Source organism: Gymnoscopelus microlampas (assembly GCF_963454915.1).
Source record: "Gymnoscopelus microlampas genome assembly, chromosome: 19".
Lineage (NCBI taxonomy): Eukaryota > Metazoa > Chordata > Actinopteri > Myctophiformes > Myctophidae > Gymnoscopelus > Gymnoscopelus microlampas.
Genome location: NC_139956.1, coordinates 3370501 through 3382760, shown reverse-complemented (window position 1 = coordinate 3382760; position 12260 = coordinate 3370501). Strand labels below are relative to the sequence as shown.

Here is a 12260-nt window from a genome sequence, read left to right as displayed (position 1 = left end):
ATTGATATAGCAGAGTGCCGTGGTCAGGGGTACGATAACGGCTCTAATATGTCAGGCAAAGTAAAAGGGGTGCAAGCAGGCATATCCAAACTAAATCCACTCGCAACTTTCTCTCCATGTGCATCACATACTCTAAACCTGGTTGGGGTTCATGCAGCCCAGTCATGCCCTGAAATGGGGTTGTTTTTTGGTTTTATAAACCAGTTATACAAACTGTGGTGCGAGCCCCGAACGATGGGCCCTTTTACAGCAGAAGATAGGGTGCTCCCTACATCGCTTGTCAGATACACGTTGGAGTGCTCGCCTAGAGGCAGTGCGTCCAGTTGCGGCACATTTGCCCAGCCTGCTTGATGCCCTTGACAGTATAGTGTCCAACAGCAGTCTGACTGGTGATTGCAGAGCAGAGGCAAAAGGATTAAAAACATATTTTCAGTCATTCACTTCCATTTTGTGTCTAACATTCTGGGTCAAAGTGTTGAGGTGTATTGAAGACAGATCACTCATCCTCCAGTCCTCTGCCATTTCTCTTGATATAGAAGTTGACAACATAAAGGCACTGCATGATGAAATGGTAGCTATGCGTAACTCCTGGGATCATATCATGTCAGAGGCCACGGCTGTAGCCAGAAATTTGAATATAGATCCAAAGCTAGACCAAGGCCGAAAAAAGAAAAGAAAAAGATTTTTTGATGACTCAGATTCAGAAAACCAACCTGAAGAGGATAATGCAGATGTTTCCTTCAGAGATAGGATCTTTTATGTCTCAATAGACAGAATTATTTCAGAACTAGACACCAGGTTCACTGCTATTAGTGAGATCTGACATGAATTTTCCATCCTATGGAACTTCAAGTCAGAGTCAGAAAACAATATCAAGAAATGTTGTAAGACATTGGTGGAAAAATATAACAATGATGTGACAGAAGAGCTGGAGAGTCAAGTGCTCCACATTAAAAGAATCTACACAGCAACTTTTCAGAAGGATCTGGGTCCATTCGATCTATTAAGAGAAATTCACAGATTGAAGCTCCAAAGTATCTATGTAGACCTGTGCATTCTACTCCGCATCTTTCTTACCTTACCGGTGACAGTGGCTGGAGGGGAGCGGGCATTCAGTAAACTGAAGTTAATCAAAAACTACCTGCGCTCCACAGTCAGCCAAGAGAGGTTAAATGGACCCGCTATGCTGTCCATAGAGAGAAAACTCGTCTAAACACTGGACTTCGAGGACATTATTAAAGACTTTGCTTCAAGAAAAGTCAGGCGACTTGCATTTTGACCTGAACACTAGAGCAGTGGTTCTCAAAGTGGGGTCTCGCCATAGGTTCCTGGGGGGCATCATTGAAATCAGAAAAGTTTGAGGACCACTGCACTAGAGTGTGCGGAGTGGAGTACATTACTTATGTACATGATACAGTGTGATCCTGATCCATAATCTGATAGTGTACAAATGTTCTTCTGGTTCATGAGAAATTGGGCATAATTGAAATCACACGTTTGAGGACCACTGCACTAGAGAGTGTGCGGAGTGGAGTACATACATTACTTATGTATATGATACAATACTTGTACATGTATTTAATGAATAAATGCACTTGTTCAAACATTACTTTGTATTATGATTTCATGTATTTACTAGAGCTTCTGTCATTACACAGGGCATTTTGTCAAATTTTTGGAAAAAGCCAGGGAGAATGTAACCAGATCAGTGTAATTGGACAGCAAGTTTTTGAAATATCAAACTTAAGATTTTGTGCTTTATAATCATATTGACTGATGGCCTGGCTGGGTAATAGCAGACAGTCATTATTAAATGGAGAACTATAATTCTGTATACATTCCAAAAATGTACAATTTATGCAAGGATTGTTAGCTGGAGGTGTTCAATGTGAAATTGCGCAAAGACACTGGATGTATATTTTGAGGGCCAAAATTAGGGCCCTCAAATTAGGGCCCTCAACCAAAAAAAAAACTATTTACGTGACGTTTGGACAAAATCTGTAGGAGTACTGTCAAAAAATGCCCTCCTGGTGGCGCTGTAAGAGGCCCATGGGAAACAATTGGGGCAGAGGTTCTGCTCTGGCATCCAGGGAGTGTGTGTGCGCACAGTTTCGCTGCGATCAAGCCAACGGTGCCGGAGATTAGCTGTCCACAGACACACGTACAGACGGACAGGGTGCAAAACATAGTCTCATCAATAAAAAGCATTTTAATCCGATCGGTGGCCATTTCCTCCATATGCTTTCAACTAAGCGAACCCTATCGGTTGGGGGGTGTATTGCACTCTGATACATTACAATTCAATGAGAAAATGGCCACCGATCGGATTAAAATGGTTTTTATTGAACAATAAGGAAGATACGGGTACTTATACCAGCCCGATTCAAAATGTAACATCTGTGGCCGTGGGGGAAACAATTTATATTTGAAATCTGAACGTTTGTGTAGCTGTACGGGTTGTAAATGGAGAAAGAGACAAAAAAAAAACAACAGGTTGAAGTTCCACCATGACGCTCGTGATAGACGAGCGTCGTGTGAACCATGGCGGATGGTGTGCATGTAACAGACATACCTGCAGTAGTGTGTAGTAGTTGTGTGTTGTGTAGTGTCTCCATCTCTCTCTGGAAGAGGCTGCACATGAACTCTGCAGCCGCACTGAGGCGCTCCAACACAAACACTCTGACCCAACAAACATCACCGCTTGTGTGTTTCTCCAAAACACACAACATCTCCTCTCCCACCGACGTCAGGTGTTCATTTATCTTCAGCCGTACAGACTCCATTTGACACGTTTTACCTCCTTTAAGAGACATTTTTCCTCCTTTTAGAGACATTTTATCTCCTTTTAGAGACATTTTACCTACTTAATGACTATGAGACGTTCTTCACCGAGACAAAAGACACCATAGGATGAACTACACGACCTTACTTCCTGGTCAACGTGTTTCAAACATGCGCAATGAAGGATCCAGGGCACTGTTGCCTTAATGCCTTTCGCCCCCTGCTGGAGGAGGTGTGTAACTGTCACTGAATGAACAGACAGACAGACAGACAGACCTATTTATCCCAATTTTATACATAGGCTACTTGAAAATAGCCGATCTACAAGCTCACAACGCGTTGCACCGCGGGGGGGACTTTCTTTTGTAATAAACGTGTGACCGCTTATTTTTATTTGTGTTTTTTATTTGCTATAGAATTAATTTAGGGTAAGTGATTTGCTTTGGTTAAAATAAGTGTTAAAGGAGACACACCATGAATTAAAAAAATATATTTGATATTTAATATCATATGGTGTATGTCCCTCAAACCATTTTCAAAAGGTTTGAGCCTAAATCAACACTCAGATATACTCATCCCAAGTCAATTCTCTCAGGCTTATAAAGCACTTTCAGCTGCAATGCCAAAACGTCCTGTTGGGCAGAGGGGTGCTACTGAGCAATTCTGTCTGTCAAAATACATGGGCAGAAAGTTTCGTGATGTAAGCAAACATGCCATTTCTGAGATGGCCTGTTCAGACACGCCCATTCTGAAAATCTCTGAAATGAGAATGAATGACTGAATGTTAAAAAAAACATTTTTTTTTGGGGTACAAGAGACACTGGGGAGCCCAAAAAATACCAAAAAAATAAAAAAGAAAGTGAAATTCATGGTGTGTCTCCTTTAAATAGCTTTATATTCTGATAGTACTCATTGCTATAGAGTGTTTGTTCAGTAAAAGGAGTCTCCTTGTCTCTCCAGCTCTACATTTTCGTTTCAGTTTCAGTTTCATTTCCAATTTTATCCAACCAGGACAGAGAACTCAATCAGGATATAGATTAAACAAGTGAAATTGGAAGTGATGACACTAAGAAATGAGCAGACAAAATTGGAACTGGAACACAATACAAATTAAGCTTAAAAATAGACTTTCTCCTGATTGGCTGAGATTTTGACACCTACCGAAAAATGTATTTTCTGTTTATTAAAGAGCTGGGGAGACAGGGAGACATCTGTTACTGAACAAACACTCTATAGCAATGATTACTATCAGAATATAGTATTTTAACCTTTTAACAAAATACTTTTTGTTTTAACCAAAAAATATCACTTACCCTACCTTTAAGGAAACATTATCAAAGGGTGTGTGGTTCACCTCCTTTGGAAATATTGTACTTGTGTACGTAGGCCTACCCCATAACTACTGTAAACAATATAGGAATTTGAGCGGATGCAATGTCCCTATAGCCAGGGAGTCAGAGCCCCACTTCCTTGGAGTCAAAAGGAAACCCAATGGACCCCTTTTTTAGCGGCGCTAGCCGCTCTATACCTTTAGGTATAGAGCGGATAGTAGCCCTCTATACCTGGCTTTTGCGTCAACGTTCTGATTGGTCAGGCTCGGCAACGTTCTGATTGGTCAGGCTCGCCAATGTTCTGATTGGTCAGGTCCGTCAACGTTCTGATTGGTCAGGCTCGCCAACGTTCTGATTGGTCAGGTCCGTCAACGTTCTGATTGGTCAGGCTCGCCAACGTTCTGATTGGTCAGGTCCGTCAACGTTCTGATTGGTCAGGCTCGCCAACGTTCTGATTGGTCAGGTCCGTCAACGTTCTGATTGGTCAGGCTCGCCAACGTTCTGATTGGTCAGGTCCATCAACGTTGGGATTGGTCACTATTCATGACATCACTATGTTACTATTCATGACATCACTATGATGTCATGAATATAGAATTAGATCTCTATATAAACAGAAATATTTATTAATTTCATTTTATTATTCATTTGGCTAAAGTCTCCTTCTAGGTAAGTTATTTAAAGTTATATCCTCAATTTAACCTTATCTTGGGAATCTTGGGATCTGTCCAAGATTCCTCCCAATATGACCAATAGAAAGAGAAAGATACAAGAACGTCATGTTCATGAGGAAATCCAGTCATCCGTTATGCGAGAATGGTTTGACGAAGGAGATCTAGTGTCCAATAGTCCTTTCATTCGGCAGCCGAAAAACGCAGTCATTGACCCAAAAATGAGCTCAAAGAGTGATGTTATCCCGGGGGACACAAGAGGAGGTAGGGACACAAACAATGTTATTGACCCTATGACCTCGCTTGTAGTAATAGAAAGTTTGAGCTCGGGGATCCCGTCGTCCGTTATGAGAGAATGGTTTGATAAAGACGATCAAGAATCCAAGAGTCCTTTCTTTCAGGAGCCGAAAAACGCAGTCATCGACCCAAAAATTAGGATCCCAGAGGAAACAAGCGAAGTCATTGACCCTATAATTTCAAAGGATATCACAGAAATAATGATGTCCTATAAGTTCGAATTGAATGAACGTGATGTTCAAATACAGTTGCTCACCAAGGAACTCGACGCCTTTAGAGGTAGAAACGCAGCCATGTCACAGAACCCGATGTTAAAACAGCTAGAGAGACCTTCGATCTGTAACAGTGCAAGTGCAGATACTCTGTTACGAATTACCGAGACCAAAGTATATGGAACCACAAATACTGAAGTAGCAGCCAATGTTTCAATAACCCCTATTGCCGAACTTAGAGTCTCTATGACCTGGAAAATTCAAGGAGTCGTCGTAGAAAGCTCAGATGTCAGGAAATATGTAAATTTCTCGGGAACGGGCAAGATATTTCATTTTACTGTGAGCGATCAAAGTGGAGCAATTAAAATCATTGCATTTGGAGAAGACGCAGAGAGGTTCTTTTTAAAAGTGAAGAAAAACAATTCTTATTGTATTTCGAATGCAAGACTACAAGTAGCTAACCATAAGTATCTCACGGTAAACAGGGATTATGAAATTATCTTACAAAGGAATAGTAAGGTAGCACCATCTGAAGGAATCGTGATTAATCCTAATATTGATTTTGAATTCATACCCATGATGATGTACACCTGGAGAAATCTAAAGGAACTGAAAATGCCACAATAAGCGTTACCCATCACTTATAAAGTTATAGGTGAAATTTGCGACATTCAAATGAATTATTATAAATCGTGTCAGAATTGTAACACGAAGGTCATTGAAATGAATGAACAGTTATACTGCAGAAGATGCAAGAACATTGACAGCTATAATTTCAGATTCGTGTTGAAGGTTTTAATAAGCGATTCTACAGAGAAAGAATGGGTAACTCTTTTTGACCACACAGCTGAATTCCTTTTGGGCTACAACGCGAAGTATGTGGCAGAATTGAAAGAGACAGACCTATCTTCGATATATGTAAATATAATATCTAGGAAATACATTTTCTTAAATAAGGTCGAACTACATTCGTACAATAATGAAACTAGGCTGCAGACCATTGTCATAAAAATACTGCCAGAAAGTTATTTGAAATTTGAATCATAGCACATATGTAATATCGTTTTCTAATAAAAAATATCTTATCTTTTTTTAAACAATATATGTATTTTTTAGAATTTATCCTTGCAAATGTATCCTTCTGATTGGTCAGAACATGGCTATAAACACATTATAAACACATATTGATGACAAAATGTATCACAGGCGCCGCTACCTTCACACAGGTGTGATTTTTTACATATAGCATTATAATTTTTTTCCCTGCTTATTTTTTTGTTTTGTTGTACATAATGTTATCTTTTTCTGTATTTTTGTATTGATATTTGAACTGTGGTGCCACTATATATGACTATGAATTGAATACCAAGGACCTCGTTGGAAACAAGACCGCAAGGACTCTTGAACAGACCTTTTAGACAAAGTATTTTAAGATGACAATGATGACAACAAGATGTAGTTCATCCATTTACTTCTCGCAACACTGGAGCTCTCCAGATAATCTACAGGTCGGTGGACATTCAGACCACTAACTATGAACCATTCAACCTCTACGATCCCTCTCAGCTGATCTTGGTGAATGAAGTCGGTCAACACAAGAGTCAATAGTGAATACCGTTTCTGCTGCAGCAGGTAGACTTTTGAAGATGCGTTCTGATATAGTCTTCATTGTCTGGGGCACGTTGTTCATATAGAATGTGGCGTTACCATCTACAATGAGATCACATTGCTAGGAGAGGGGAGCTCCACATTCTCAGCATCTTTGATAATGTAGTTCATCCCTTGTGCTTTGTTGATTTTTGCAAAAGAAGCCATCAGTTGTTGAGATGGAATATGGAGTCAGAGTCAGGGGTAGGACATCAGGTCAGCAATACACATTTCTGACCTTAGTAGCTGTGATTTGACGAAGATCTGAAAGATAAATCCACTTCACGTCGCCTTATACTTGATCACTTTCACCTCAGCATCTCAGCATCCAAAGGCAAAGGAAAGGTGCGCCCCATCAAGCTTCTGAATCAGCATTCAAAGTTCATGCCGTATCTTTGCTGCAGTGGGGAACTCTTGGAGCTTGATGAGCTTGTGCTAACTGGTGTTCAATAGTTTACCTGTCGCCTCTAAGGGTGTGGTCCTCGGATGAAGCAAGAGAGATTAAGGTGAAGAAAATGTGTGGCTCAAGCCTCGAGCTTCGACCAGGTCTCTCCATTAACCTCTCAACTTTTCCACCATGCAAGAGGGTCCTCTTTCAGCACATCAGAAGAGTAAACTTCCAGGTATGCATCTGGAAGAGGGCTCATGAGAACAACCCAGAAATCCCATCACCTCTTGACCATGGATTTCATCTGAACTGAACTGAAAATGGCAAACTAGAGCCTCTATGGTTTGAAGGTGATGTCATCCCCAAAGCCCTCATTTATGTATTGATGTAAGTCTATGGAGCGTCATATGTTTAGGGGACTTCCGCCTCCTATAACCCGGCCCAGGAACCACTCACCGTCTTGGTTCTCATATCACCGTGTTCAAGGTGACCAGACCCAGGTGCCAGTACCAGTTCTGTGGCTTTGACTCATTCTGGGGGTGAGTTATACAAGGCAGAAATCCCCATGATAGTCTATTTATGGAATGTCACTTTTTGGTCATCAGGGACCAAATGTATACTTTTCCCAGGATTTTTACATGCATTCAACTAAATCTGTATTTAAGATGTCCTAAGGATGCCAAAAATACAGATAAGTAGGAAATAAAATAAAAAAATCACACCCTGTGTGAAGGTAGCGGCGCCTTTGATACATTTTGTCATCGATATGTGTTTATAATGTGTTTATAGCCACGTGTCACGTGAAGCTTGACCAATCACTTTGTTGACGGGTCTGACCAATCAGAGCATTGACGGGTCTGACCAATCAGAGCGTTGACGGGTCTGACCAATCAGAGCGTTGACGGTGAACACGGACAAAGTCAGGTATAGAGCAGGATCCGCTCTGGCTAGCGCCGCTAATAAGGGGGATTCGTATGGACCCGTTTGAGTACTAAACCGTTTTCTGTAAGGGTGGCCTCTAATTTGCATTTGCATATTTTGGAGTAAGCTTACCACTAATTACATAAAGAATACCTTACACACGTTGTCTGACCCTCAGAACATACATATATACACTTTATTTGTCAGTTTTGCTTGAGAAATAGTGCAAAATTGGCAGCCATTTTGTTATGCAAATTGGAAGGTTAAAAACTCAAAATTGTGCTTGCTTGGGTACCATGTTTTTCAGATTCAGCACCCTTGAAATGTAAAATGGCCTGGTACCCCACTTTTACCCCAAAATGCCTCTAACAATCACATTTTTCAGATATCCCACTGGTCTAAAAGAGGCTATTTCAATCGCTCGTGTGTGCACGTGAGCGTGACGTAGCGCTCCACCAGTCGAACAATCCACAGTAAACCACTGCTTCTTACAAGTATCAAACACATCAGTTTACACATCTGATACTTTTGCCGTGTTTTGGGGTCAAACACATTGAGTTGGGTTTATGAAACAAAGGATAAGATGTAGATTTCCTTTGTGCAGGCACATACTGTACATGAGAGTGTTGATAGTGATGAATGGTGGATGTAATGGAACTGGGGTTATAGGTTGTAATTTGGGACGCATCATCAGTAGTGTTCCCTTGGTTCTTGGGGTGTTTCAGCCTCGATACTATACACCCTCGCCAAAGGTGGCCAGCAACAGGGTGATCAGCCTTGAGCTTGCGTCATTCCCAATTAGTCATGAGAGTCCCCTTCCTATTGAATGGCAGGCTCCTGGCTTGCTACTTCGGGGCCCAGCAGGGCCCTTTCCTCCTCATAAACAGCTTTCGGCTGCCTCCGATCAGTGGTGGAGAAAGTACTCAAATTCTTCACTTAAGTAAAAGTACCAATACTGCAATATAGAAATACTCTGTCACAAGTAACAGTGCAGAATTCAAAATGTACTTGAGTAAAAGTACAGATGTATTGGCATCAAAATGTACTTAAAGTACCAAAAGTAAAAGTACTAAAATGTTTGAAAATAGCAGATCTACAAGCTCACAACGCGCCGCGATGCGACGCGTTGTGAGCTTGTAGATCTGCTATTTTCAAACATTTTAGCCTGTGTATAAAATAGGGCTAAAGTGGTTAATGTATGTTCTATAACATCATAATTTGCATCTACAAAGTAACTAGTAACTAAAGTTTTCAAATAATTGTAGTGGAGTAAAAGTACAATATTTGCCTCTGAGATGTAGTGGAGTAGAAGTAAAGGTATTGGAAATTGGAAATTCAAGTAAAACTCAAGTAAAATACAAATATCTTAAAATTGTACTTAAGTACAGTACTCCGATGCAGCTTTGATGGCTGAGAGAAGGGGACCAGAGCACCAAGTCAGGTAGTCAGGGGATATTAGCAGAATATTTTCCAATCTTGGAATAAATTCCTTACCAAAAAAAATCTTCACCAATGTGTTTGTAAAGGTGTCTAGTAACACATCTCACAAAGACTGAAATTCAGTATCCCTAGGAGAATTTTTGACAGCTCCTTAAAGTTGGGGTACCCACCATAACCTTGGTTAAATAAAAATCAAAAAAAAAAAATCCAAATTTAATTCTGTTTTAAGTAGCATGTGAGGGGTTAAACTGATGATTCTGAATCCATTGCAATCATTTGTTTTGCACCAAAACCACTCCTTGGGCTAAAAACGGCCATAGCCATGTATACTTTTTGTGTAAAAAGCCCATTGAGATTAGGCCGTTTTTAGCCCAAGGAGTGGTTTTGGTGCAAAACAAATGATTGCAATGGATTCAGAATCATAAAAACACCCTAGTTTGACACCTCACATGCTACTTAAAACAGAATTAAAATTTGATTTTTTGGGGGGATTTTTTTTAACCAAGGTTATGGTGGGTACCCCAACTTTAAGGAGCTGTCAAAAATTCTGCAGGGGTAATTTCAGTCTTTGTGAGATGTGTTACTAGACACCTTTGCAAACACATTGGTGAAGATTTTTTTTGGTAAGGAATTTATTCCAAGACTTTTTTAATATCCCCTGACTAAGGTCTCAGGGTGGTTGTAGAGGGTAACCGTCTTCTATGCCGACATCTCGCCACTCCGACTAGTGGCTTCCGCGTGCGGTTAGGGTTAGGGTGAGGGTTAGGTATAGGGTTTGTTAACGTCGGAAAGGCGACATGTCGGAAAGCCGCCATGTAACCGTTGTAGAGATCTCTGCAGGAAATAAAACACAAGCTGTCGGCCATCGGAATGAATGCTATTGGTTGTGTAGGTTGTCAATCAAATCATCCCGCCCCTCCTGGAGCATAGCCTACTTTATCGTCAATTTTGAAATAAATGGGACCATAATTTAGCAAAACGCAAATCATGATGATTGAAAGAAGACTTTAAACCAGCGACTGGAAGCATATAGTATTTATGACCATTTTTATTAAGGTAAGAAAATCTAGTCTAAAGTTCGTCAAAAACCTGTCCGCTTACAATGAGAGAATATTCTTTCTGACACCTGCAGGGGTAAAACAGCGCCATACGGGCCATTCATATGAACTGTCTTTCCTCCGTATCGGCTTCAATGTAAATATGTCAGGCTGGACCCTTGATCACGATTAGATCAGTAACTCACTGTGTTTCGATGCTGTACCTTTGAACAACAGGAGTGCTCAGTGGTGGAAAAAGTACTCAAATTCTTTACTTAAGTAAAAGTACCAATACTGCAATGCTGGGCTCTTCAAAGTTTTTCAGGCCAAGGACCTCTTAGCTGTGAGACAGATGAAGCAGGGACCCCCACTACTACATATTGTTTAAAATCATAATATAGCTTCATAGGCTTGTTTGACAGCACTATCAGCTAATTTGCTTCCTGTTTATTTCCTGCGGGGAAACGGACATATCTCCGTTTCTCTTGCTTTTATGGCAAAAACCAGCCTCATTGAAATGGCCACAGCTGTGCAATGGATCGCCACCGCAAGCGGATAATAATTTTCCCCCAATACTAAGGGAACCCTGTGCGTGTAACCAGCCGATCACCGCGAGGACGGCGGTAACAGAGAATATTCCATGACTTTTCAAAAGGTACAGTAAAAATTGCTCTTTTTCTCTGGCAGTGGTGTAACATTATTACACTATCACTCTGGCAGAGTTAAAATCACATTCATAATGACATGTAACATGCACGATACAGATGTTTTCTTTCTCACCTGTGTGAGCCAATCAGATCTCAGCAAAAATACAGACTAGTCCAAATTGAGAGGGACAGCTGGTATTCCCCCTGAAATTGTTCAATTAGATTAGCCCATTCCATCCTCACAGGCAGGATACGGAGAGATGTACCCATACTATTTGTTCCTTTGCGATACCGATTCCGATACATACAACTTACGTATCGGTCAACAACACCGAGTACTGATCTGATAGCAGTGTGTAACCACTGATCTGGGATTTAAAAAAAAAATCCTTTAAGAAAAGAAACCTAGTTTTTTACAATAGGCGAAAATGGGCAAAAAAATAAAGGCTTCATTATACAAAAATGGCCATAACTTTTTTTCGCGATTTTTCCGGCAGAACAGGCCTCTCATTCTGTGGACCTTAATGACCAAATTAATTAATAGAAAAAACACAAAAAAAAAGTATAGCATGATATCACAGGTCCTCTCAAATTTTCGGTGACTGGATCCCTGACTAGTGGCTCATGGACCACTAGTGGAGTCTCATGTCTCACGTCATTTTCTGCCTCGAACCTTGCGCTGTACATATTCTTCAGGTATGAAAATGCTGCTGTCACAGAATGCTGCCAAATACGTTTAGCTTTTACTGTAAGCTCTGGGAATTGTGCCTGACAACTCACCCAGAACTACACAAGGCACTGTGTGTTTCATACACGTGCCTCTTGACTGAGTCTGTGGACATGGCAATGAGCTGATCCTCTTTTGTAGTTAAGCTTGTAAAGCAGTGG

The 12260-nt window shown here is 40.7% G+C and overlaps 1 protein-coding gene across 1 annotated transcript in view; it reads right to left on the bottom strand.

The window, feature by feature from the left end:
* The window catches only part of LOC311035176 (uncharacterized protein), a gene marked incomplete at both ends in the record, with an annotated part of 35615 nt that extends 32802 nt beyond the window's left edge, over positions 1-2813 (bottom strand). Inside the window, one exon of the mRNA XM_084043255.1 lies at positions 2573-2813. Coding sequence (XP_083899381.1) covers positions 2573-2813 — 241 coding nt within the window. The remainder of the gene's footprint in view (positions 1-2572) is intronic.
* Positions 2814-12260: the final 9447 nt, after the last annotated feature.